The 25,965-nt window shown below is 44.0% G+C and overlaps 2 protein-coding genes across 16 annotated transcripts; one reads left to right on the forward strand and one right to left on the reverse strand.

Moving 5' to 3' along the window:
• Nucleotides 1-88: 88 nt before the first annotated feature.
• MTRFR (mitochondrial translation release factor in rescue) lies at nucleotides 89-4,462 on the reverse strand. Of its 6 annotated transcripts, XM_039362745.1 has the most exons (5): nucleotides 4,134-4,282; nucleotides 3,664-3,874; nucleotides 1,828-1,929; nucleotides 1,140-1,446; nucleotides 89-422 (listed from the first exon to the last, which is right to left on the reverse strand). In XM_039362745.1, exons 4-5 carry the CDS (start codon nucleotides 1,416-1,418, stop codon nucleotides 210-212), a joined length of 492 nt encoding a protein of 163 aa, XP_039218679.1. In that variant the 5' UTR covers nucleotides 1,419-1,446; nucleotides 1,828-1,929; nucleotides 3,664-3,874; nucleotides 4,134-4,282; the 3' UTR covers nucleotides 89-209. The 6 variants fall into 6 exon arrangements, with proteins under 6 accessions (XP_039218679.1, XP_039218678.1, XP_039218677.1 ...); XM_039362744.1 differs by lacking the exons at nucleotides 1,828-1,929; nucleotides 4,134-4,282 and adding an exon at nucleotides 4,323-4,462; XM_039362743.1 differs by lacking the exon at nucleotides 1,828-1,929 and having other exon boundaries at nucleotides 4,201-4,343.
• On the forward strand, nucleotides 2,568-24,038 carry MPHOSPH9 (M-phase phosphoprotein 9). 10 transcript variants are annotated; one of them, XR_005559048.1, is made up of 25 exons: nucleotides 4,757-4,957; nucleotides 5,962-6,040; nucleotides 6,206-6,332; nucleotides 6,622-6,691; nucleotides 7,208-7,297; nucleotides 8,541-9,058; nucleotides 9,452-9,554; nucleotides 10,261-10,363; nucleotides 11,210-11,313; nucleotides 11,791-11,913; nucleotides 12,704-13,146; nucleotides 13,234-13,389; nucleotides 14,205-14,292; nucleotides 15,100-15,315; nucleotides 15,910-15,957; nucleotides 16,558-16,622; nucleotides 17,146-17,247; nucleotides 17,600-17,737; nucleotides 18,478-18,665; nucleotides 19,196-19,354; nucleotides 20,028-20,148; nucleotides 20,753-20,850; nucleotides 21,606-22,273; nucleotides 22,519-22,587; nucleotides 23,219-23,278. XR_005559048.1 is itself a non-coding variant. In XM_039362739.1 (25 exons), exons 3-25 carry the CDS (start codon nucleotides 6,235-6,237, stop codon nucleotides 23,318-23,320), a joined length of 3,456 nt encoding a protein of 1,151 aa, XP_039218673.1. In that variant the 5' UTR covers nucleotides 4,758-4,957; nucleotides 5,962-6,040; nucleotides 6,206-6,234; the 3' UTR covers nucleotides 23,321-24,038. The 10 variants fall into 10 exon arrangements, 8 of the variants coding, with proteins under 8 accessions (XP_039218672.1, XP_039218668.1, XP_039218671.1 ...); XM_039362739.1 differs by having other exon boundaries at nucleotides 4,758-4,957; nucleotides 21,606-21,859; nucleotides 23,219-24,038; XR_005559047.1 differs by having other exon boundaries at nucleotides 21,606-22,587; nucleotides 23,219-23,299.
• The last annotated feature ends 1,927 nt before the right edge of the window (nucleotides 24,039-25,965 follow it).

Raw genomic sequence — 25,965 nt, forward strand, 5'->3', positions numbered from 1 at the left:
ATGTGAAGCTCTTCCCCCCTCCCTCTACAGGGATCTCTCCTGCCCTTAGTGAAATGGGGGGGGGGAAATGACGCCACCATGCTAATAATTCAAGCATCGATTGTACTGTATTGTTTTTTGCTGAATCACAGTTTTTTAAAAATCAGAAATGTACATTGGTTAGAGTAGATCCCGTATTTTAAACAATGATAGCCGAGACTTTTCTGTTCCTATTTGTCTTCCAGGGCCTGCATTTCTTTCAAGTGCCGCTTCCTTTCCAGGTTTTTCTTGGCTTCTCGTTTCTTCTCTTCCTTTTTTTTGTGCAACTCCCGTTTCGCCTGGAGCACAGCGCTGGAGTCGCCCTTGTAGAAAACGTCCACTTTCTCCTGAAGGATCTCTCTGGCTTTTGACCGGTTGGTCTCGAGGGACCGGGTCTGATGACACTAGGGAAGAAGGAGGAGGAGGATCTGGAATTAATGGACGCAGGATGCCTCGTCCAGAACTCCTAACCTTTGGAGAGGTGTTACTTGAGAAAAGTGTTGGCAGTGACATTCAGCAGTGAAAAATGGGGAAAAATAGTACGGAAGAGACTTGACAGGCTGGTAAAAGCTGCCAAAGACATCCCTAAACGCTAATACAGGGCTCTTCACACTTGGCCCTTTTATGACTCGTGGACTTCAACTCCCAGAATTCTTCAGCCAGCATACTGCCACTAGCTGAAAAATGCTTTCATCTAGAGCAGGGTTTCTTAACCGTGGCAACTTAAAAACGGGCAGACTTCCGTTCCCAGAATTCCCTTGCTGGCTGGAGAATTCTGGGAGTTGAGGTCCACCCATCTTCAAGCAGCCAAGATTGAGAAACACTGCCCAACTAGTTTCAATACAACCACAATACTTGCAGATTGAACTCTTAAGTTTTCCTGGTCAAACGCAGACCTAAATTTACTCCACGTCCCATCACAGGCGTGCTTACAACAGGAAAGGTTCTCCTCTAATCACCTGGACCAGGCTTTTACTCGCTGTAAGTGTTCAGGATCTACCACCACCCCCATTTCCGATCCTTAAATAACTTCCAGGTCATGCCTGGCAAGGAACAGAGCAAGTTTGGATAAAATAAGGGATCCCTGCCAGGAAATTAAGTAGAACTGTCAGTGCCTTCACCTTGACGACAATCCCCGAAGGAAGATGCTTCAGAATCACGCAGTTGTTGGTTTTGTTTGTGGCTTGGCCTCCGGGCCCGAAGCCCCGGACGAACTGTTCTTCCAAGTCAGCTTCGTTCAGAGGAAGCAGCTCGCTGCAGCTCTTCTTCCCTGCTTCAAGGACGTACGGTCCAAGGCACTGGCGCAGCAAGAGATGTTCGTCTCCAAGCCTTGGTGTCCAAGGGAAGGTTCTCCGTTGGATCAAAGATACAGTGAAGCGTAATAAATTTGAGGGAGGCATCTAATCGAACCGGAGGAGACTTTTCTAGCTGCAAGAGAGAAACAGGAAGACTCAACTAGGGGAGAGGGAAAAAAACAACAACCCAGAACTTTGGTTGAGTTAACAAAGCATAACATGCAGCAGGTTTAATGGTTGGGTTGAAGAAACAAGCCAAACTTGCATTTGCCTTGAGCAGCTTTGTGCAAGCCGAATGTCTGGTTAACTGCAGAATTTGCATCGTAGAAAGGGTGGATCTACAGCTATAAAAAAGATTATAATGTCTGGTGTGATTTAACCACATCTACTTCTAAGAAAGTTCCCCATGTAATACATCGTATCTGGCTCCTCTTAATGGCTGCCCAAATGCACCTTGGTCTCCCTGCACAAAAGTCCTTTTGGCTGCAATCCAGCAGAATTTGCTGACACCTACCTTCCGTCTGTCCCGTTTCTATTTTTGCACATGCTCTTCTCAAGCCTTCTCTGATAAATAATACACCAGGTGTGCAGCTCAGCAGGAAGGGACAAACTCACGCTGCAGGGAAGGGAAGCAGGTGAGCTCATTGCTTTCTTTCCGCAGCTTTTTTTCTCCTCTTCCTATTCTTAGTGCAAATTAATGGCTCTAAGATGATCAACTGACTGGATTCCAAGAAGCTGCCCAAACCTACCCTAGTGGCTCTAAGGCTCTAAGAGAGAAATCTGCTTTTTAAAATTCAGAACCAGAAAACCTTTTGAGTCAGCACTTTAAAAGACACACACAAAAATACACCACCATAAGCAATATGGCTGTAATGGACTCTGAAACAAAATTTGATTCAAAACCAAGTTTTAAGATTTTAGTACCTTCTTTGAAAGCCACGACTTAACTTTGTCTTGACTGAAAAGAAATCCTTTTTAAAAAGCTGTTTGATTACGTTGCTGAAGCTCCAGCCCCTGAGAATAGGTTGTTCCTGACATGCTACATTATCAAAACATTTCCAATTCGGCATCTCCTCCAACACTGGTACTGAATTGTCCATTTTGCCAGCTATTATAGTCTGTCGCTCCAGTGGCATAATTTTTTCAGAAGATTCATGGATGTAGGGGGGGGGGAATGGACCAACAAGCACTGACGATAAAGATATGAAAAGCAGTTTTCAAGACAATGTCTTCATTTCTCATCTCCCACCCTCTGCAGTGAAGTCACAATGCGATGCTTGCCACCTCAGTTGCCAAGGGAATAAATGAGATGGGGTGAAAAAGGCTGCATCACTGCAGAACCAGCTGGGACCACTGCATCACAACCAACTACCAAAGTAAACACAGCCTGGCCACCGATCCATCATGGTAAGAAGTAAATGTATTTTTTCTTCTTTAGACCCTGTTTTTTTAAAAGCAGAAGTACAGTCATGGGAATAAGCAAGGGCATCCCATAAAAAAAATTTTTTTAGCACATAGGGTCAGATCAGAACTTGATCTTCATTCAAACAGGAGGTAAAGGACTAAAACAGACTATAAACATGGACTTTCAATCATTGAACCAACCCCAAATTAACGGATATGCCATTTCCTTCTGTGGAAAAAGTAAGTACGGCCTTGGCTTGAAACCCTGACAGAGGTTTCAATAAGACAAGTAGATCTTCTTGGACAATATTCCAATCATTTGATCACAATTCCAATTTTAAGTCTGGGAAGCCGTGATAAACTAGGGGTGTCCTTACCTTTTCCCCTTGCAAACTCTCTCTGTATGTTTATCTAAATGGCAGAACAGACTGCAACATGTAAACGGGGCCTGTCATTCTTTTATCAATATTATGGAAAGGACGATCCAGTATCTGTATGTTGAAATATGTTGAAAAAGTAGAACATTGTTCACGGTCATGGGCTCTGCGTATTATGGGAAAGCAGCACTGCTAGTTGCCAGGATGACATGCAAAGTACAGATAGTCCTCAACATACGACCACAATTAAGCCCAAAACTTATGGCTAAACGGAACAGTTGTTAAGTGAGTTTTGCCCCATTTTGCGGCCTTTCTTTCCACAACTGTTAAGAGAATCTGGCTTCCATACTGACTTTGCTTGTGGGAAGGTCGTAAAAGGGGATCACGTGATCCCGGGATGCTGCAACCGTCATAAGTATGAACCAGTTGCCAAGTGTCTGAATTTTGATCACGTGACCATAGGGATGCTGCAACGGTTGTAAGTGTGAAAAACGGTCATAAGTCATTTTTTCCTGGGCCATCGTAACTCTGACTGGTCACTAAATAAACTGTTGTAAGTCGAGGACTACCTGTAGTAGCTGGGTTGGCAAACCCTTGTGTTTGCTTCGGTTGCCTTCACACGACACCCGCTGGCAGATCTGCAGTTCAGATCAGGCTTCTGATGCTCTTCATTTTTTCCCCTTCTGGATCTGGGCTGTGCAGGGTAGCCCCCTCCTTTTGGGGTGTGTGCGTGTCTCTCTCTTCTCTCCAGTTACAAATCAGAGCAGGCCCGCTGTAATGCTGGGTTAGAAGTGGAGAAATGTGGGTTCAAATCCTTAGTCTCTCTCTCCCTCCCACCCACCGGCTGGTTTGGGGGTTCATTCGCTCCGCCTGGCCTACCTTGTAGGGTTGTTGTGGCCTTGGGATTGCGAGATAAGGTCGAAGGGAAAGTGGGAAATGGACACGATTGGATTCTAGATCGGAGGGAAGGGAGCGCCGGGTAGGGAGATACTTTTCTCGGGACGGCCAAGCTCTCACTGCGGAGGGCACCCAAACTTACCTTCGGGGTAACTTAACTACGACTAGGCCTCAGTCCCGACCCTGCTGCGCATGCGTCCCTCCCTCACCCTGAGCCCCGAAAGAGCCAATCCTAGAGCGGCTCCTCTGAAGGCCCGTCTCGTTCCTCACTCGCCGACGTAAGCGAGACAGTTTTCCCACGAGCCAATAGCGTCTTCGATGCTGCTCCCACCTCCCGGCTTCTCGGGCCAATAGCGTCGCGCGGCGGCTGGGGAGATAGCCAATCGGCGCAGCCGCGTCGCGAGCCTTCGGCGTCTTCTCTTTGAAACCGCTTCTTCGAATCTCAACCGCCAACCGCGGAGGGGAGGGGACATTTCGCGGCCCGGCCTTCTTCCCAGCGGCCCGGCCTTCGCCTGCCGGGTGCGGCGCGGAAGGTCGCGGGGCGGACGGGGAGGTAAGCAGGGTTGCGGAGGCGGGAACCCCTCGCGAGGACCGGGGACGGCTGCCTCTGACGGGAGGGAGGGGCGACCTCGTTTCCCCCTCCCGGCACGCCCCCGCTTCTCGAGTGACGGGCGGATCATCCAACCCCCGGCCACTCTGGATGTTTACACTATAGCCTCGGCCAATAAGGGGTGAGGGGTGGGGCTCGTTGAAAGGTCGGGCTCGAAGCCAGTAAATAAGTGCGGGGTGCCAGGTTGGCCTACCTCACAGGGTTCTTGAGAAGGTCTAAAGGAGCACAAGAGTTGCCGGGGTTCTTTCTGGATGTAAATTTAATAGTGTTATAATGGGTCTTTGCACTGCCAGCCGGTTGTTTATGTTGGATTTGCCATTTTTATCAACCTGTCAAGTCTTTATCCAGCTTCTGTGGTAGGCAGATGTTGTTTGTGGTGGTTATTCTTATTGATTTTGTGTTTGTTCGTTTTAATTTGAGAGGATACAGGAGCTGGATAGATAAATCTAAATATTAAAAATAGGATAAATAAATCTTTATTTCGACTGGAAATGTGGATAAAAAAGAAAAATGAGGTAGCAGTGGATCAACTTTGTGGGGTGGGGTCATTTCCCAGATGGATTAAAAATTCAGGAAATTGTTTTGCACAGGATCAGTTGCAATTTTCTCTTTATTGGCAAAGAGAGCAAGTTCCTCACCATTTCATCAAAAGAGAATAAATAACATCTACTGTTTAATGTATTTTGAGTTACCGGTATATGTTGCTAGGCCTATATTTGAGAATTAAAAAGCAGATTTTAAAAAGTTGTCTGTAATAGGGGAAACAGACCTAAATAATAAATATACAAAATAGAGAACACCCTCCCACCCAAGTCTGGGGGAAGAAATATAATATATAAAGCTGAATATGTGTCTTCCCAGCCTCCATTTATATTTCAAACTGACTTGGCAAATGTTTATCTCTTATGTACAGCTGGCCCTGACTCTGTTTGATTATGCACTTATAAACCTTTTGAGTTAAAAAAGGGGGGAAATTTAGTGTATATGTGTGTATGTCTATGTTTGTGTATATATGTATATGCATGTCTATGTGTGTATATATATATATGTGTGTGTGTGTATATCTGTATATGTGTGCATATATATGTATATTTTATATATTACTTAGCTAAATTTGTGTTTAATTAAAATTGTGCCTACATTTAATTGCATTTTAAAAAGGACACATTCAATCTGTTTTGGAGGATAAAATTTGAAGAATACTGCATGAATAAATTAAGGCCTTTCTACAAATAATTCATGTACACAGAACTGTGGTTGGGAAGAAATAGGTCAGGCATATGATGTACCAAGAAATGGATAACTTTTTTTCTTCATAAAGGAGTGCTTCACAGCTGTCTTTTCTTTATTCATATTGCAGAGTTTATTTTGGATTTAGCTACCTGGATGAAACAGCAGCAGTAAAAGAACATTTGCCTGGAATGTTGTGGATATATAAGGCAGGTAGAATGGCTTTCCGTTACCCAAGAACTACACTGAATATATGTGTTAATAAAGAAATAAATGTTTCTAAATATTGGTTGGACCCAGTGGTGCAATGGTTAGATCAGACCAAGCAATGAATCTGTTTTGTACAGATTTTAAACACATTTTAATTTTTTAAGGATAATCACAATCTCTGCAAGCATGAGATATGGAAAACCTGGGATTGGTGAATCCAGAGCAAGAAGTACCAAGAGCGGATTCTAAGAATACTCACAACTCGCTTGATCATAACAAAAGTAACAACAGGTCAGTAGGAAATTTAATCAGTATCACGCTTCTTAAAGTCTATAGTATTTTCAGAGTCCAATTTTTCAAATAGAATTTTAGCACAATCTTGCCTAAACTTGTCCAAAAACCTGCTTATTACTGACAAGTCATTTATTTTAATTAAGTTAACAAAGTCCACCCAAAGACTTGGGGAAAACTCTGTAGATTTTCCAGGGTTCCATATTGTCTTCAGAGCAAGAAGGTGTTGTCCACAAAGCCCAGTTGAGTTTCAGTAAATAAATAATTCATATTTTTATTTGTTCGACAGTCCTTTATTCAACCCAGATGTCGTCTCTAGTTTCTTGGACAAAGCTGACTCTTCTGCAGTAACTGAAGAGGTTAGTATGTTGACTTCATTTATGCAAGTTGCTCAAAGAAATAGTAATCCCAAAATACTGAAGAATTGTGAGGTACGTAACAGTCTTTCCACATATGTTGTTCCGTTATTATGAACAGCAGCCCAACTTCACCTTCCTAGTTTAATTTATTTATTAAATGCATATGTCGCCCATCTCACCATTAAAAGTGACTCTGGGCATCTTACAAAAGATAAAAAGATAAATATAAAGGCAGTTAACAAATTAATATTTGTTGTTTCCCAGTGTTAAGGTTTGAATTCTTAAATGCCTTGCTAGGACTCTAATTCTCTAGATTCAGATTTTCAGGTTTTTTTTGTTTTCTTTCTGCTTTGGGGCTTTTTTCAAGGTCTCATACTGAATACAGGTATCAGATAACAGCTTCTAGACAAACAGAGGATCAATCAATCGCCAGGCTAGATGTGGGCAAATGGAATTTACATTTCATAAAGGAAGAAAATGTTTATATTCTTTGCTGAATCTTGTATTTTCCCACAGACCAGGTGGCTACAGTTGTTCAGACTGGTGGAGAGGCAGTGCCAAGAACAGATAGTCGCTCAGCAAAAACTGTTTTATCATCAAATACATGTAAGTTGTTTCACTTAGTTTACATTGTGCCTTTGTACTGAAGGTCTGGCTCTCAAGAACGTGAGAGGGATTGGTAGGGAGTTGGGGGATAACTGATATGGGTGGGAATACTGTTTACTATAATTTTATCAAATGCATAAAATAGCTCCTTAGTTGGCAGGAAGGTATGTAGAGTATGCCTCTGTTTACATCTCTTTGTGAAGCCTTGAGATATTAAAGCTATCTGCTACATATGATTTGAGTGTGTGTGTGTGTGTGTGTGTGTGTGTATGTGTATGTGTATGAATGCACACTTCTTGTCAACCCAGGCTGTCCTTTCACACTTGTTTGGAAATGGATTTTGTCGATAAAAGTATTCCCTTCAATAGCTTTGTTAATCTCTTCAACCAAACTGTTAACTGATTTTTCTGGGAACATCAACTCCTATAGATGAAAATATAGATGTTTTCATACATTTGGTCTGTGTGTATTTAGTGCCTTTTAATATTTACACCATTTTTGGTAACTGTTTTTCCCTTACCTTTCCTGATGGCCCTCTTCACTAATAGTAACCAACTGTTCCTGAAATTGAAACAAATAATTGAGGTATTGTTGTTTTACAGTTCTCTTTTCCCCTTTTTGTACATTGGTCTTTTTTCTTCTTTTATTTCCTGGCCACGTTTTCATACTTCATACCTGCAGAATACTCACCTGTACGTACGTGTCTGAGGTTGCGTGTTGCATTGGAGAAATGAGACTACTTACCAAATAATATTGTGTGATATTCTGAAAATTGTGTGATGCAGAAACATTGCCTGTTGCAAATTTGAGCATTGACTAAAGTGTTTTTGGCTTAATCCTGAAGCTCTGTCCGTGTCCGATTGGCATTTCATTTTATGTCTTGAGTTTGTTGTGAAATAATGGGGAAAAGTTTCTACTTGTAATTCTTTATTGAGAGAAGAAGCAAGCCAGCCCAGCTCAACAAATTGTGTTCTTTCATTTAAAGCCACTTAGATTGAGAGTTCTTTTCCCTTTATATTTCTCTGTTGGAGGTCTGATTCTGTCTCAGAAAAGCCACATGAATGTGTCCATGCATGTGTTTTAAAAGCAGATGTAGAACAAATTTCTAGGTATTCCATTTCTGTAGCATAACACATTTCTGCATGTTGTGTGTGTATGTGAAAATGTCCTACGGACGTGATTGCCTGTTGGATTAAAGCCTTGGTTTTTAATGAAAGGTTTGGGCTTTTTTTCTTCTTTCCAGCACATACAAAATGAAATCAGGCGCTTGGGGACACTGCAAACTAAAAAGACGTGCTCGTGTCCCAAACTGGCCTCTTCCATCAGACTTTCAGACAGCTGCCTGTTGCTAGGAGGTCAGATGGGGTTGAAGGCCGACGCTTCTGAAGAACACGAGCTCTTTACCAGTCAGTTCCACCCCAGCCATGCTGACAACCAGGCAGATGCTTCCGTCATGCGCCAGGAGGGCCTGACAAAGAGTGTTTTAGTAAGCAGCGGATATGGTACGTTATCTACTGCGGAACTGAGTCCTGGCAAATGTGATGACCTTCAGGCATGCATGGAAAACTCGGATACGATGACCAAGCGGCAGAACTGTCCAGCGCCAGCCCTGGAGGATGCAGTTGTGGGCAGCATTCAGGACAAAAGAGAATGTTTGCAAACCGCAACAGGACATTCTCCACCTCTGAAGGGGAACGATGGCGATTTCCCCACTCAGCTGGAGCATCCGATTCACGAAGGTCACCCTGAGGAAGCAAGTTGGTGAGTGGCTGATACTGTTCAGTTCGTTAGCTTCATCTTTAAATTTAGAGGATCAGTTACCAGCTTTGAAACTTGCCTCTTTATTCTAGTGTAGTGTTTCTCAATCTTAGAACCTTCAAGACGGGTGGACTTCCTCTCCCACAGTTCCCCAGCCAGGCATGCTTAAGACAGGTTGGATTTGAATTCCCAGAATGCTGACTGGGGAATCCTGGAAGTTGAAGTCCACCCATCTTCAAGTTGCCAAGCTTGAGATCCTGCTCTGAGAGGTCCATTGTGGTTTTACAGAGGAGGCCGGAGCTCCTGTTTATACTGTTGCCATCTGCAGAAAGGTATAAATTGCGGCGCTCAAGCAATTATTTTCATTCACCGTGTCTCGGTTTTCTTTTTCTGCAGCAAATCTTTAACCTCTTGGGCTCAAAAGATGAAACAAAACCAGGTGAAAAAAACAACCGTGGAAGAGGAGACCCCACCGGGAACAAAGCAAACCATTGACAGGGTAAAAGAGTTGCTGAAATCTTTTCTTCCCAACAAGGCAGCAGTCGTGAATGAACACGGACCACAATTTTAAGCTGTGTGGATTTTGACGAGCACGTTGGTGTTACAGGATTGCCCTGCCCAGTTAACTTGGCAACTTTAAGATTCGTGGACTTCAACTCCCAGAAATCCCCAGGCATCGTGGCTGACTGAGGAATTCTGGGAGTTGATATCCACAAGCCTTAAAAGTTGCCAAGATTGGAGACCCCTGCCCCAAGGCAGTATTTTCAACCCTCCCTTTGCTTTTTTAAATAAGAATTTCTCCTTTATTTGATGTTTTTACATTCAGAGGGAGAGTTTGCCTTGCGGCATGTAATGATCCTACTTAAGATTGGCAGGCCTTAAAGCCCTTTCTGTGTATGTCAACCCTGGTGCCTTTAGTTCAATCCTGGCCAAAATGTCCATCCTTGGGCTTAGCTGGGAATAATAGATGAGCTTAGCCTACAGCCTCGGAAGCCTACACTTTTTATTTATTTATTAAGATTTTTGCTCATCTTATTTCGAAGCGACTGTGGGCGGCACTATTGAATTTGATGGGATTACTCCTGTGACAGAATATACTTTTCTCAGATTGCTGGGGCAAATTACTCTGGGGAGATTGTGTTTTAGGTTTTTTTTTTTACAATAAATCTCTGGGTTTTTCTCTTCCCCATCCTGTGGAATTACAGACCAATGACGTTGCTGCTGCTGCTGCTGCTGTGCCATCCACCACTCCGTTTTACCTCAATCAGCAAAGTGGAAGCCAAAATTCTTTGGTCTCTCTTTCTTCAGGTACAGTAGCTTCCAGATTTATTCCTCTGTACCTCCTGTGAGCATGGCGCACTTGTAAAAGAGGGGATCGTTCTAGCTGAGCTAGCCGTTCTCCTCATTTTCAGGGTTCGCTCTTGAAATAGTGGCAGAGTGTAAGCTAAAGGGTAAGCAAAGCAGTTGCAGTTGGGAATCCAATTTGGTGGGTGGTTGTTAAGTTATCACATGGTTGTTAAGTGAATCTGGCTTCCCCCATTGACTTTGCTTGTCGGAAGGTCGCAAAAGGGGATCACGTGACACCCCAGGACGCTGCGACCATCATAAATGTGAACCAGCTGCCAGGTGGCTGAATTTTGATGTCATCACGGTAAATGTAAATGTAAAAAAAAAGGTCCTTTTTCCAGTGCCATTGTGCTTTGAACACATGAATGACTGTAAGTCAAGGACTACCTATATTTCTTTGTTTAGCTTTGACCTTCTTACTTCCGATGAGCAGAGATTCTGATGCAACTGATTAAAACCGAGGCTTTAATCGGATTTATTCTGTTTGAATCAGGATACAGGGAAGACTCTTTTAGCCAGAAGGAAGGAGGGAGGGAGTCTCAGGGAAAGAACCACCTTCCAGGTTGAAATATTGTAAAGGACAAATGTTCTTTCGTTGGCACTGATCCCCTCAGAGCTCTCTGCAGAATTAACACGCTCTCTTTACTTTTATTGCTTGTCAGGCCCTGCGGGTGTTAAACTAGTGTTTCAGCCACACGTCTTCCCTAAAGAACCAAACTTTACCTCACTATATTTTTTCTTTTAAAATGATATCCCAGCTTTTTGCTATCCTTAAATCAGTTCTGAGATGCCTATTTTGTACTACAGGGCTGACCTATTGGAAATTAGACGAGAAGGAGATGTACCGAGCATTGCCTAAGAATTTGGGAAATGAATTCCTTACCTTCTCAACAAAAGCTTCTTCAGAAGAGGTATTTGCTAACTTTTATTTTTTTTTTTTCGTTTTGCTGAATGTTTTTTTTTTTTTTGGTCTCTCCTCCCTCTATTGGCTGGTGCTGTTTGCTCATTATTTAACGCATGAAGGGTGACAACGTGTGTGCTTAATGTGTGACAACAATTCTGCTCTCCCCTTATGGCATTAAGCTGCTAAGTGTTCCAAGCTCTACTTTTGCCATATAGCCGTGTTTCTCTACCTTGGCAACTTTAAGATGGGTGGACTTCAACTCCCAGACTTCCCCAGCCAGCTGTGGAATTCTGGGAGTTGAAGTTCACCCATCTTAAAGTTGCTGAGGTAGAGAAATACTGCCTTATAGTGACTGGTGTCCTGTTCCTGGAATTATCCTATTTGCCCCTCTTGCCAAAAGACTCTATCTTCCCATCTAAAAAATATGGTTCATCATTATATTAAATAAATGCTTAAACTCTCAATTTGATTTTTTTCCCCTTAGCTGTCTTCCAGTAACGAGCTGAAGCCTATATCCTTAAAGGATATTTATCATAAGAAACAGAAGGAAGATAAGCCACTTGTAGAGTGGAATTTCACCCCCCTGCACTCAACTCATCCCCCAGAGGTAATAACTTGTATTTTAGTTCTGCCTGTTGCCTTGAAAATGTCCCTCCTTTCTTACACTTAACAACTGGTCATGCTTTTCCAGACCCCCAAACAGTTTGACTCTCTCAGGTTCCTTAATTGTGATTAGTCTGTTAGCTCATTGTCCCAAAGGTGCTTTTTCAAGAGGCAACTGGACTTTCTTGGACTGGACTGAAGCTTGTTCAGTTCTGACTGAATGGTGGGGAATGGAAGGGTTTATATTCCTTGCAGTCATCTGGTCATTAGTGCTCTTTTTGAGAGTCCTTGAGGCCACTTGAGACTTATCTGTGTTCTCAGGGTCAACCTGAACAGTGCAAATCGGCGTGGAACCTTCTTGGAACTGCTAAAGGGACTGTGTTGTAAATAGGGGATAGGTAGTGTTGTATCCCTCCCCCTCTGTTGAGAGAAGGCTGTTCAGTTTTGACCTAGATGGCCTCTTTGACCCCTCTTTCAAATCAGGGTCCTCTCTGTCCAGAATGTGGACTTCCAGAGAGTGACCTTTGTCCTTTAAATGCAGATGGACTGCTGAATCTTGTCTTAATGGGTTTGTTCTCCTATTACGATTCTTCTCTCTCAGCTTCCGTCTCTATCCTTCCAAAGGACAGGATTGGTTTCCTTGAGGATTGACTGATTGGATCTTCTTACTGTCCAAGGCACCCTCAAGCATCTCCTCTCACACCACAATCATCTCGAAGCAACTAATTTGCCCTTAATTGGGTCTTGGTTTGTTTGTTTTTTTCACTCCAAGCACCGCGACGTTTGTTTCGCAGATCCTGACCCTCGACCCAACGCTCCACATGAAACCAGGCGAGCTGAACACGGAACGGCGTCTGCCCAGGTTCTACGCCAGCCCAGAACAAGCTCCCTTGTCTCCAGATTCCATGGCAGATCCTGTGGCTTTTTCCCTTCCTTCGGAGGTGGATTCGTTTTCCCACACGAGCACTGTGGTATCCCCTCGCTCCACCGAGTCTCCCCGATACGCCTCTTGCTCGGCAGCCTTGCACGCAGATTCCTGGGGCAGCTGTGAGTTTCAGAACACAGCCGATGTCACCGGCTCTCATCATCCAAATGACGAGATTTTAGACATGGAGGACGAGAACTTAACCCTCACGCCGTCTTCAGTGGCCCGGCACCCAATTCCGTCTGCTGAGAATCCTTTGACGCAGCACGAACTTTCGCTTGCTTGCGTAGAAGATCCCCTGGTCCTCTCCAAGTAAGAGAATCCCAGTTTTCTTCTTCAGAAACAGTGTCCAGCAAGGTTGCTAAGCTTTTAAATGTTTTTTTTTTTTTTTTAAATCAGGATTAGGCAGAATTTGAGGGAAAAACACATCCGGCACATAGCTGATCTCCGAGCGTATTACGAGTCCGAAATTCTCAGTTTAAAGCAGCAGTTAGAAGCAAGCCATACCTCTCCTTCTGAAGAAATGAAGAAAATCAATCAAAATCTTATGGACAGGTATTGGCTGAGTTGCTTGGAATAACGTCCGTATCTTTTTTTTTTTTTTTTCATCATTTTTGAAGTGATTCTGCCTGGATAAAACTGTTTCTGAACCTTCCTGGCTCCAGTTTTGACAGCTGAAAATCAAGTGCCCGTTTAGGGAATCTCTTTGTGTTATTTGTTTTAATAGGTTATGAGCAAAACAGAAAGGGCCACTGTACTTCAAATAGATTTCTAGTTGCTCTGCGAATTCCCCCCGTAGTAACTCACTGGTTCACTTGTGAGCAGGGAAGAGTTCTTTAAGCAGAAAAATAGAGGTAATCCTTGACTTACGACCACGACAAAGTGGGACATTTGTTAAGTGAGTTTTGCCCCATTTTACAGCCTTTCTTGCCACAGTTGTTAAGTAAATGGCTACAGTTGAATTGTCAACAAAGTCGCAAAAAGGGGTCACATGACCCCGGGACCCTGCAACCATCGTGTTTATTTTAAAAAGTGATTCCTGACAGTTGCAGATCAAAATTCAGAGGCTTGGCAGCTGATTCATATTTATGACAGTTGCCAAGCGTCTGAATTTTGATCAAGTGACCATGTAACTGTCACAAGTCCCTTTTTTTCAGGGATCTTGTGACTTCAAAACAGTCACTAAATGATTGGTTATAAGTCGAGGATTACTTGTAACACATTTTTGGAAATGAGGGTTGCTTATCTACGGTCAAGACTTCCTAGCAAGCGTTGGCCTCTGGCCATCGATCCAGCGAAGCAGTTCGCCTAAAAGTATGAATAATACCATATATTTTTTATACTTAATGGCTCTCTATTTGAATTTTTAGGTGTGACCAGCTAGAAACTGCTCTGCACGAAGCCAACAGCCGTGTGCGATCCCTCGAAAATAAAAACAAGGCCTTAGAGATGGAAGTAGTAAGTGCCTCTTATGGCTTGGATGGAGTAGTCCAGCTATAATGAAAAAACATTTTTTTAAAAATGTGCTGGGCATCATTTCGGACATCTCTTTATGGTCGTGAAATGGCAGGGAAGGGAGGGTGGGAAGGAAGACTGAGAGGGCCAAAATATGGTCATGTCTTGGTCAAGGGCACCGAGGACTCCCACATTTGGGGAGAAGAGGAAGAACAATTTTCTGTGAATGGGGTGGCTTGGTATCTGGGAACAGAAGCCTGGGAAGTACACCCCGAAGTCTTGTGTTGTGTTCCCAGGAGTGCGCAGCCTAGGAGAATACGAGATTTTCTCGGGCTGAGTCACACTCAAGTAGATCAAATTCTTCTTCGTTTTATAGAATTCCTCAACCTTAACAACTTTCATATATGTGGACTTCTAACTCCCAGAATTCCCCAGCCAGCCAGAATTCTGGGAGTTGAAGTTCACCCTTCTTAAAAGTCGCTAAGGTTGAGGAACTTTATTGCTGCTAAATTTATGGAACTTCATAAAATGAAGAAGAATTTGTTCCACTTTGGTGTGACCCCAGTGAAAAACAGGCTGTGAAATCTGCATGTTGTTCTCTCCGATGTGACGGTTTGTCCTGCTTACAGTCTCGATGTAGTCATGAAGCAGCTTGCCTCCGGAAGCTGTGGGTCCTCCATCACTGAGGTTTTTTAGGAAGAGACTGGACAGCCATTGGTCTGAAATGGTACAGGGTCTCCTGCCTGAGCAGGGGGTTGGACTAGCAGACCTCCAAGGTCGCTTCCAACTCTCGGCCTGTTCACCTTCCAGACAGATTGGTGTGAGCGCTTCAGTGCCATCAGCAACAGCACCAAGTCCTTGCAGGAGCGCATCGAACAAATGCGCACGAGTAGCAAGGACAAAGACAACACCATCACTCGCCTCAAGAGAAGGCTCAAAGATCTGGAAGAGGCCTTTGAGAAAGCCTACAAGCTCTCCGATAACAAGGATGCCCGGTTAAAGGAAGAGAATAAGATGTTTCAAAATGTAAGTTGGGGAACACCAGCCTCGCATAGTTTGGAATGTGTGTTGCGAATTGTCAAGAAGTTCCTCAAAATTGTCACGGACCAAGTCTTCAGTTGGTGTGGTTTTTCTATAGCCACAGAAAGCCACAGTAGCACTGTTGATCATTTGGCTATCTATGAACAAAAGGCCTGTGTCTTTGCGTGAAAATTCTCTTTTTTAAAAAAAGAGATTAAAACAGGACATTTTGACCTTAAGAATAATTGTGGAGTTATCCTGTTAAACTGGAGATAGCTGAGTAGAGACTTTTCACCCATGGATAAAACAGGTCTTTGCTCTTCCTGCTAGTTCAAATTCATTTCAGTTTTCCCCCCCCCCCCTTATTAAATAGCTGCTTCTTAACTTACACTCTGTGCTAAGGGACCGATAATAAGACTGAAGGATTTTTTTTCTTAAATGCCAACTAGAAATAAGTCACAATCATAAAAGGTAGCATTTGCCAAAATCCTGATTTGATGGCTGTATCGGATACTGTGATTTGTGCCAGTTAGATTTTTTATTCTATCTAGACGGTTTGAAATCTTACGAATCAATAATAAAATGTTACTTTCTTGATAGCTTTTGGGAGAATACGAATCGCTTGGGAAGGAGCATGAACGGGTTAAGGTAAGCAGCAGGGTTTTCTTTTTTTTTCAGAACTGAGTCCAATTTTAAGTGAAGGGGATCCAAAACCAAATGGGCTTTAGCGGTTCCTTGATCGTGAGTAAAAGCAGGTGTATTTATTTCCCCCAGAAATAAGCTTTTTGTCCACAAAGTGTTTGTCCTTAGGAGGGATGAAAAGTCCAGTGCTGTCAGCTGAATTTGTCACATGTCACATCTTCTGTACATTTATCACTCAGGCTGTCCTGTATCTGAAACAGTGGACAGCAGCCAGCTAAGTGGACCTCTGCCAAAAGAATTTAGAAACAAGGGAACTTGGAAACAGAAAACTGTTCAAGCAGATAGTGCGACATCCACCTCAAGAAAGGCATGAGGTTAACCAGCCGTGGCTGGAGAATGAAACCCCCCTGATGGGTTCTGAATATACAATTAATTATTTGCCAAGGACAAATGAAGAGAAGCAGTAGAAAAGCTTTTTTTTTCCCCAGGGAAGCTGAAGACAAGTTGAATTAATGATCAGCTGATGAAAGAGAAACACTTAAATCATTTGGTGTTAGTAAAATCAGTGGTTGCGTTACCCTTAATTTTTTTTTCTCTCTCCCACAGGATTCTTTGAATATTACTGAGAACAAATTACTGGATGCGCACACTCAGATTTCTGATTTGAAGAGGTAATATTGAACCCTTCAATCCTAGAAAAGCAAGAAAAGTTCCAAAGCCTCTCCAATGTTTCTATTTTTAATAGCATATTTATTAGCATATTTCATCAATATGTTAACCAGGCAGTGACCAGCGAAGTTGCTGAATCAAATCTAGCAAAGAGCTAGTCCCTAAAACTCTGGGAATAGACCTTTAAATAAAATAAAAAAAATTTTTTTAATAAAAAAAAGATTGCAAGTTGAAAAAGACATTCAACTTTGAACCTTTGTTTCATTCCAATGTATACCATTTCCTGCCTGAGCAGGGGGTTGGACTAGAAGACCTCCAAGGTCCCTTCCAACTGTGTTATTCTGTTATTTTCCAGAACTGTCGAGCTTTAGATCTTGGTCGCCAAATAGGGAAACATGATCCAACCCAGTCCTGAGGTTTCCCCACAGCTTTTAGAAAATGAGCCGTCTATTCTAGCCGCAAAAACTGGGGACATACGCAGCATTAACACGGGTAAAATTGTTCTTTCTTCTTTATCTCCTCTAGAACAGTCTCGAAACTTGAAACTCAGGTCAAGCAATTAGAACATGAAAACTCGCTCAAATTTCGTTCCCTTGCCGAGGGACACTTTGGACCATCCTACGCCAGGTTAGCAAGTAAGGATTGTGTCAGGGTGAGAAAGCCACACACACACACACACACACACACACACAAAGGCTACTGTAATTTTAAGAAGGATGAAAAAGGATCATGGGGTCACACAGTGTGAATAACCACTGTTCTTCAGAAGGTCGTATAATGGGGGAAACTGCCTTAACTGTCTCGCTTAGCAACCAAAATTTTGGGCTGAGTTTTGGTTGTAAGTCAAGGACTGCCTGTACTGCTTTGCCAGATCCTGAAAATAGCGCCTAATAAAGTCTGCTTTTTAATTTGAAAGCACGAAATGTTACATCCTCCGCTTTAGTTCTTCGTTATTCCTTGCTTCTCTCTGTCCTCTCAGCAAATTAGAAAGCTTTGATGTGAGCAGAAGGAAGTGGCTGATCCCAGGATCCGAATTTTCAATCTTTACCGGCCAGCCTTTGGCAGCTGAAGAAAGTCCCAACAACAACCGGCTTGAAAAAGAGTTCACCTCTCTTCGGTGAGCAATATTTTTTTTCTCCCAGATGCTTGTATATTCATAACCAGAGGCCTCACAATTGAATTGAGGGGTACTAGATGACATAAAATTTAAAATGTAAAAGACAAGATTCAGATACGTACAGATGGAACAGATCTTGCCCATAAACTAGCAACATTCATTGCATTCTGTCGTGCTGCCATGAGGTCCTCAAGTGTACACTGATCGGGGCACAAAGGGCAGGTATGCATCTGTGTGGTTGTCTGCATGTCACCACAATCCCAAAGAGCAGAAGCCAGCGGATAGCCCTGTTCGTTCAAGTCTATTCCACAATTTCCATTCTTCCTGGCTTTCGTCAGATCCAGCGGCCAGCTCCTCCGTTGGTTCCCCAGATGAAAATAATTGGCATAAAAACTGTTCTCTTTTCAGAATTAATAGCTTGAAGGTCTTAACATGGAGTAAAAATATGTCATGGAATAAAAATCTTTGCTGTCATATTACAACCTGGCTGGTCTGGGCAAATGTTGAAATGCTTTCCCAGGGGCTTTTACTTCCTGTCTACAAAGAATACATTCTAGACTAAGTTAATTGGACTGCCAAAAAAAAAAAAAAAAAACACAAAACCCTAACCTCCCATAGGTTACTGTGAGGGTTACCTTCCAATAATGTAATCTGGTTTGAATCTGGGAAAAGGAAACACTTGCTCTGACCAGCTTTTCAGCCGTGAGATGAACAGGCCTGGCTTTCCCGCCCATTTCTAGGCGTCACTCTCCTCCAGAGAAGGATCCCTCTCCAAATGGTCTCTTCACCAACGAAGCCATTCAGAAAGAGATCAAAACCCAAGAAATCCCCATCCTCAAAGCCTTTAAAGAATTTGAGGAAAGGAAGGCTTTGAAGAACCGAGGCGCCCAGGCAGAGAAAGAGGAAGAGGCCACAGCAGAGACCAACAGTAAGTCAATTTTTATTAGTTTATTAGAATTGTTCCTAAAGAAATAAAAAATATTTCCTCTATGGGAAAATTGTGCCGGCTTGGATTTAGATGAAAAGATAACTCTATGTAGAGCAGGGGTCCCGGGCCGCGGCATGCCAGCAACCGGGCCACACAAACAAGCAAAGCCCCAGCCACGGGATGTGGGCAGCACACAAAACCACGCTCCCTCCAGTCCGCAGAAGAAACTCTCTCCACATAACCTGTCCCTGGTACCCAAAAGGTTGGGGACCTCTGATGTAGAGCACAAGGCTTTTTAAATAAGATATGCAGGCATTGGAGACACATTGCGGCTAATATTCAGCGGGTCCACAATTTCATTTCACTTCTTTCAATATTTTGGGGGGTGTTGTTACCTTCACCATGTGTCTCTACGTACATCCCATAGGGATAGATAATGAAAATTGCTTTCAGCGTTTCCCCACGGTAGGAAAAAGGGCCCAGATACCTTCCGGAAGGAAAACCCTCTCTGCTGCCTTTGCTTATTTCAGAAACACTTGTTCGGTGTCCGGTTGTGGGGTTCACTGAGACATCCTTAGGTACAAGCCGTTCGCCCGAGAAGAGCAAAGAGCAACCGAGGCACAAAAAATTCAACTCGTCCCAGCGATCTTCATCGCTCCCACCTTCAAACAGGAAGACAAATACGCCAAGTAAAAATTTTGGATTGTCTAATTTAGTGTGTCTGGGGGTTTAACCTTGACCATTTCAAGTCATGTGGACTTCAACTCCCAGAATTCCCCAGGGAGCATGCCCGCAGGTTATGGTCCAAAAAATGGCACAAGATGATGCAATCAAGTCTACACTTGTTTTGCTTTGTTTTTTTTCACCTGTGCATCTTGGGTTTTTTTTTAACCCTGATCCTCAGACATCCCGGGTAGCCCTCTTGATACTAATGGACTGCAACCTCTTGCTATCCCAATGATGGGAAGTGGGGTTCAGTAACACCCCAAAAAGCCCACCCCATGTAGATCTCACTTGGACAGAAAACCCTCTGAACAAGTCCTTGAGCAGCATGCCTTTATTGCAAAGGGTGTGTGTGAACGCCAGATAACTAAGCTTCGGGTGCCTTCTATAGGAGAGCAGGCAGAGCAGGGGGGGAGTTAAGCGAGTCATGAGCCTAGAATCGTTACGCTGCCACAAACGGTCCAAGTTCAACCCTTCCTGAATTCCGTTGGTGCCAATCTAAGATCGAACTTCAGCTACCTCGAGTCTGTAGGTGTGAGCAATAAATCTTCTGAGCTGCAGTTTAACTTACGGCCCCGATTCTTTGCTCTTGACGTCTTCTTCGAGGTTTAAGGACTCCTGCCTGCTTTCTCTCGACAGCCAAGCGGGAGACCATGTTGACTCCGGTGGCCGTGACCTACAGCCCCAAGCGCTCCCCCAAAGAAAATTTGTCCCCGGGTTTCAGCTACTTTCTCAGCAGAAACGAAGACGCGGTGACCAGGTATGGACGAACCGGCGGCAAGTAGATCTTCTGCTTGTTTGGGTCGACTTCCCAATTTAGTTCGTGCTCTCTCGAATTGATAGGAAATGGCCTCTGGAACCTTACTACACAGGCATTCCTCAATTTACCGCCAGAAATTGAGCCCCACGCTCATGTCACTAAGTGAGAGACTTGCTGGGTGAATTTTGCCCTGTTTTACGACCTTGTCTCCTTTGTTAAGTGAATCAGTGCTGTTGTTAAGCGAGCAACATGGCTGTTAAGTGAATCTGGCTTCCCCATTGACTTTGCATGTTAGAAAGTCGCAAAAGGGGATCACGGGACCCCGGGACAAATGCAACCGTTGTAAATGTGAGTCAGACTGGATTTTTCTTACGTGACCATGGGGATCCTGCAGCAGTCGTAAGTGTCATGTAGTCCCTTTTTTTCCAGAGCCGTTGTAACTCTGAATGGTCACTAAACAAACTCTTGTGAGTTGAGGATTACCTGTATTTATTCAGTATTGGCAGAAAAAAAAATATAAATTTTAGCAGCACACGCTTGGGAAGAGAGAGAGGGGGAGAAATACAAGCCTCCTTGCATGGAACTTTCTTCTTTTCTACGCTAGATTTGATATCCGTCTGGATGACGTTGTCGCTGGGCCCGCTCTGCACTACGGCAGCCCACGAAAAAGGCTTCAGTTTTGCTCAGGAGGCGACACAGAAGGTAAATTTTGCAGTAGGTGGGATCCTTTGCCGTTCAAATTCCTCGAAAACTGCTGATCTGCCACATTCCTGAACCTCTTTCGGTCTGGATTGCTGAGAGGCGGCTGTCTTTCTTTGTTTATTCGTATTTCATGTTTCTAGACCGCCTGTCTACCTCCAAGAGGGGCTCTGGGCGGCGTACAAGATAATACAATGGATAAAATAAAACAAACGATGAAAAATTAATATTAAAATTAAGTTAGGGTTTTTTAAGAAATGTAGAATAACAACCTTACAAACTTCAAAAGGGTAAAAAAAATCTCAAGATGGCCATTGAGTGATTATTAGAGGCGGGGGGGGGCTCTCATGGGGGTTAGCCAGCCCCATGTTGTGGGCTCCTCTGTGCCCCCCACGCAAAGCTGCAGAGCCCAATTTTGACCCCTTTGCGGAAGGCCACGGTCTGCATGGATGCTGGGATCCTCCCGCCCCCTTGTCTCCCCCCAATTCCAGATGGGCTCAGAGGCTTTGCTGACATTATGGAAGTAAAACAGAAGAACAGGGGGACCTCAGAGGTCTTCTAGTCCAACCTCCTGCTTGATCAGGAAACCCTGTAACATTTCAGACAAACGGCTGTCCAATCTCTTTAAAAAAAAACCTCCAGGATTGGGGTGCCCACAATTTCTGGAGGCAAGTCTGTCCTCTGAATGTGATTTCGTGGCTGATTTATAATCAGGTCCCCCCTTTCTCTCGTGTGTGTGTGTGTGTGTGTGTAAACAGGACTGCAGCCCAGTTGCCCAGAAAACCGCCAAGGTTCCAAGTCTTCCTCCTACCCACAACCTCTGCGTTCCCGAGCAAACAGAGATTCCTCAAGGGAAAGTTATGAAGAGGGTCGCTCTGCCACCAGCAGCGAGTCGGGATCGTCTTTGGCCCCTCCGGCGCCTTACGAGCCCGAATTCAAGTACGTTTCCAGGATTAGGACCTTGGCAGAGACCGAGAGGCTGTTTGACGAGCTGACTCAAGAAAAGCAGCAGGTAAAGGTGAAGCGTTTGGGCTTCTCTCCCCCCTCCCCTTCCTTCAGAGAGGTCCACATCACCTTTGCTAGGGGCGTTAAGGTTTTTTTCATGATGTATTTGTTATTTGTATCTTGCCTTTATTATTTCTACAAATCGCTCAAGGCGGCAAACATTTCCAACCCATCTTCCTTCTCTTATTTTTCCCATAACAACAACCATGTGGGGTGAGTTGGGCTGACAGAGAAGGACTAGCCCAAGATCACCCAGCCAGCTTTCACGGTTAAGGTGGGATTTGAATTCATGGTCTCCTGCTTCCCAGCGCGGTGCCTTAACGGCTAGACCAAACTGGCTCTCCAACATTGGGGTGAATCATCAGAAATGCCTGAATAATCTGACATTCATCTCGGCACCATTTCCAGGGTCAGCTTAGAGGTAATTTTCACAGGGAAGTGTGGCAAACACGGAGTGACTCCACAGTTCAAACATGGCTGGCTGGAGAATTCTGGGAGTTGAAATCCACACGTCATAAAGTTGTCCAGGTTGAAAAACTGGCCAGATCCACTGAACTGGAAAGAGATTGCCTGCTTTTTTTTGTGGGCAGTTTTTATTTCTTTGTGGGGGTTTTCTCCCCATTTGGTTAAAGCGTTGCCTCTTTCCTGATGTTTCTGTGCCGATAGATTGAGTCCCAGCTGAGCCGAATTCCTTGCGCCAGAGGAAGGATGACGCTACAGGCCCGGCTGAATCAGGTTACAATTCTTGTTGTGTCTGGGATTAAGTGTGCGCCTGTTTGTGTGTCTGTGTGTGTGCAGGTAGTCCTTGATTTATGACCACAATTGGGGGAACAGAATATCCACTGCTAAGCAAGCCACACCCGATTTTACGACCTTTTTGGTTACGTGAAAAAATGTATAATATTTATTTATAAAATGTATTTGTCACCCATCATATTCCAGCGACTTTGGGCGGGAAATAAAATAATCACCTTTGTTGAGTGAATTCACACGGGTGTTAAGTGAAGCTGGCTTCCCCCGTTTGACACCACAATCCTGGCATGCTGCAGTCCTGGCAAAGAGCAGTGGCTGAGCACCTGAATTTTGATCACGTGACCCTGGGGAATGCTGTGACGGTCGTAAGTGTGAGGACCGTTTGCAGATGCCTTTTTCCAGTGCTGTTGCATCATCAAACTACCTGTAGTTCTTTCAGGCTTAACAGTTGAATCTCAGGCTGTCCGCAGCAGACCATGATTTCATCCAGATCACAAAATACATCACGCGCGTAAAAGACAAGCCGCGAATGTCAATTTCCAGAATCATCACAGGTTTTTTTCTTTCTGATTCTCTCTGGATCCTGAACGCCCTGCCCGGATATTCTCCTTAGGAAGCTCTGGAGGATCGCCTGGAAAGAATTAATCGAGAATTGGGATCCATCCGTATGACCCTGAAGAGATTCCAGATTTTACGCACCTCCGCAAACATTTGAGAGGACCCGACTTTTAAGACTCATACCCCTTTATTTGCACTAAAGTACAATAATTATGCAAACCGGTTTTGTATTTTTCTAAACCTTCCCCTGCCTTTTTACAATCATGTCCTCTGCACACAATTCCCCCCCCCCCCCGATATTTTGTACTGAGCCACGTATTTAAAAGAAAAACAACCCTATTTTTTTTTTATACCGAAAGGAGTCGATCTGTCAGGTTTTTTTGTATTTTGCTACTTTTGAAGACGCGGGGTATTTTCGAAAAACAGCAGACCTGAATTCTTTGTAAGCCTAGAGACACTGAGAGGGCAGCTCGTTTTTTTGAGACATTTATCGTGTTGTGATTGATTTGATGGTGCTCATCACTTTTAGAGGTTCAAAGCCAAGCCTGTCATGTGAAGTACGTACGTACAAAGTGGGGACTTTTTAAATCGATGCTAACAGGACGCACAGCCTTTTTCCGAGGAAGTGAGCTGCAAGGAAACATTTCTTAGCTTAAAATTCAAAACTGCATCTTCTTTTCCCAAGCTCCTTTGCCACGTTACAGTGCAGTGTTACCAACAAATCAAGAAAGTTGGAAAATAAACTATTGCAATATCCATCTCATTGCATTCCAGGGAGTTTGAGAGAGATCAGAAGTTCTCTTTTTTAAACCACTAGCTTTTATTTGGCATGCTTTATCGCGAAATATGAATTAAAATTAAGTGTCTAAAGTGAAGTTGCTTAACTGTTGTTTTTTTAAGCGTCTTTTGCCTCCCTCTTGTCTTTGCCATCACAGTTTGAAGTCCAGGTAATTGTGCACGCACAGTTGCCATAAAGGATAAAGATTTCCCAGTGTGTCCAACTGGATCGATCTATCTATCTATCTATCATCTATCTATTTTTTAAACTCTCCATCTCCCTCACAGAGAGACTTTGGGCGGTGTACAATGAAGTATTAAAATGTAAAAATATATAAAAGTTAAAAATTTGAAAGAGGCAAGCATGAATATTCCTTGTATGATCTGTCCTTGTTTAACAAGTTGTGCCTCTTTCATTTTCATCCACTCTCCTTTTTCTTGATCACTTGGAAGATGGGTGGACTTCAATTCCCAGAATTCCCCAGCCAGCCGTGTTTTCCATTAAACCTTGAAAATACACGTATTGTATAGAAATTGTAATTTCTCCACATTCCCTGGAGAAGTACTGCAAACCAGTCGTTTTTTATTTTAGCCTTTCAAAGGGCCTGATTTCCAAATTGCGAGAGAGACCCTTTGGCTTCAGGCAAGCTATTTTCCCATTAAACATTCAAGAACTGGTTAGGCCTGCACAATCCAATTACACCAAGTCCTAAAGGAAAGAAAATTCTGGAAGAGTCGTAGAAGCTTCCCTTGTTTTCTGTATTCCCAAGAATAATAAAAACAGCCAGCAGGGAAAGGGCAGGCGAGTTACCACCTGGGTTCCAAATGATGAAATGCTAGCCTGCAAAGAATTTCTCTAGATTGATCGGCGTTCATTTGCAGCCAATTGCTGCCTTTTATTTTTTATTCAAAGCCATGTATCTTTCTCTGATTCTGCAGCCAAACTAATCTCCTCGGGGATAATTGATGTACCTTTCTGGTTTCCAATTTCAGACAGACTATTATCTCTCCCTCCGTGGTTCATTTCAGCCTTAAATTTACTCTTGACAAACTCACTTCATCGCTGGCCGCTTTGATTATCAGCGGGGTAATTCAGGAAGCTGAGTCATGAATTCGGCTTTTGGTTTCCTGTCCATTCCTCTCCCCCCCCCCCTTGCAGATCCCGAGAATCCCCTTCCCCATTAAGGCCCATGTCAGGTTTTCCAGCAAGAAATGTAGAAAATATCTGATTTTTCCTGTGCAAGATTCCTGCACTAAAGATTCCTTTCTCAGTAAGTTTTTAAGACTTCTCCTGATTGCACGTGTGAAAGGCTCAATTCTAACCCCAGCAGCAGCGGCAACCTTTATTTCCCCCTTGACCTTAAAAGTGCCTGCATGAATCCTGCCAATTGTGGTTTATCTCAAAACCCACATCCAAACAAACCCAGGTTCCATCAGGGGATCCAGCAATTGAGAAGAGGGAAAGATGCTGAGGGCTTAGCAGGGGCCAACCCATATGTTCCCCTCCTTCCAGGCACAGCTGCCTTCTCCAGATGTGCAGAGTACACCCCCTTCCATCATCCCCAACCCTGGGAGGGGCATAGCAGGCATCCCGGTCTTATGTGCGGATGCACCCTTCTCCATCCTCTCCCCCTTCCCCACCTTTCCCAAATCCAGATGGGGGGGCTGGAATCGAGCGCAGCTGCAATTTTGCGCCTTGGCAAACCCGCCTTCCCCAGGTGTGCAGAGAAGCCCGCCTCCCATCACTCCCAGCCCTGGGAGGGGCAGACAGAGCATGTATCTCGGCCGGCCGACTGTGTTTGCGTGTGTGTGAATGTGAATAAGTGTGCGCGCGAATGAGTGTGCAACCTTCCCCTCCACCTTTCCAAGGGACCCCCAAATCTTGGAGGGAGACGGGAGGGGGGAGGCGCGGTGGCTTTAGAGTTGGGGGTGAAGCGCAGCTGCAGTTTCGCGCGGCGGCCGGCAGGGGCCGCCACAGGACCGCCGCCATCGCTGCTTCCCGGGCGCAGCTGGAACGACCCAGCT

Source organism: Crotalus tigris, unplaced genomic scaffold (assembly GCF_016545835.1).
Source record: "Crotalus tigris isolate CLP2741 ecotype Arizona unplaced genomic scaffold, ASM1654583v1 scf7180000019478.12717781048:2074007, whole genome shotgun sequence".
In the NCBI taxonomy this organism is placed as follows: domain Eukaryota; kingdom Metazoa; phylum Chordata; class Lepidosauria; order Squamata; family Viperidae; genus Crotalus; species Crotalus tigris.

What these genes read in the sequence shown, in the direction of transcription:
- MPHOSPH9 (XM_039362738.1), top strand. Translation starts at nt 6,235, where the DNA reads ATGGAAAACCTGGGATTGGTGAATCCAGAGCAAGAAGTACCAAGAGCG. An exon ending in CATAACAAAAGTAACAACAG is followed by an intron (nt 6,333 to 6,621) that starts GTCAGTAGGAAA and finishes TTTGTTCGACAG; the next exon opens with TCCTTTATTCAACCCAGATG. An exon ending in CAGGAAGACAAATACGCCAA is followed by an intron (nt 19,355 to 20,027) that starts GTAAAAATTTTG and finishes TTCTCTCGACAG; the next exon opens with CCAAGCGGGAGACCATGTTG.
- MTRFR (XM_039362744.1), bottom strand. Translation starts at nt 1,418, where the DNA reads ATGCCTCCCTCAAATTTATTACGCTTCACTGTATCTTTGATCCAACGG. An exon ending in CTTCGGGGATTGTCGTCAAG is followed by an intron (nt 423 to 1,139) that starts GTGAAGGCACTG and finishes CTTCTTCCCTAG; the next exon opens with TGTCATCAGACCCGGTCCCT.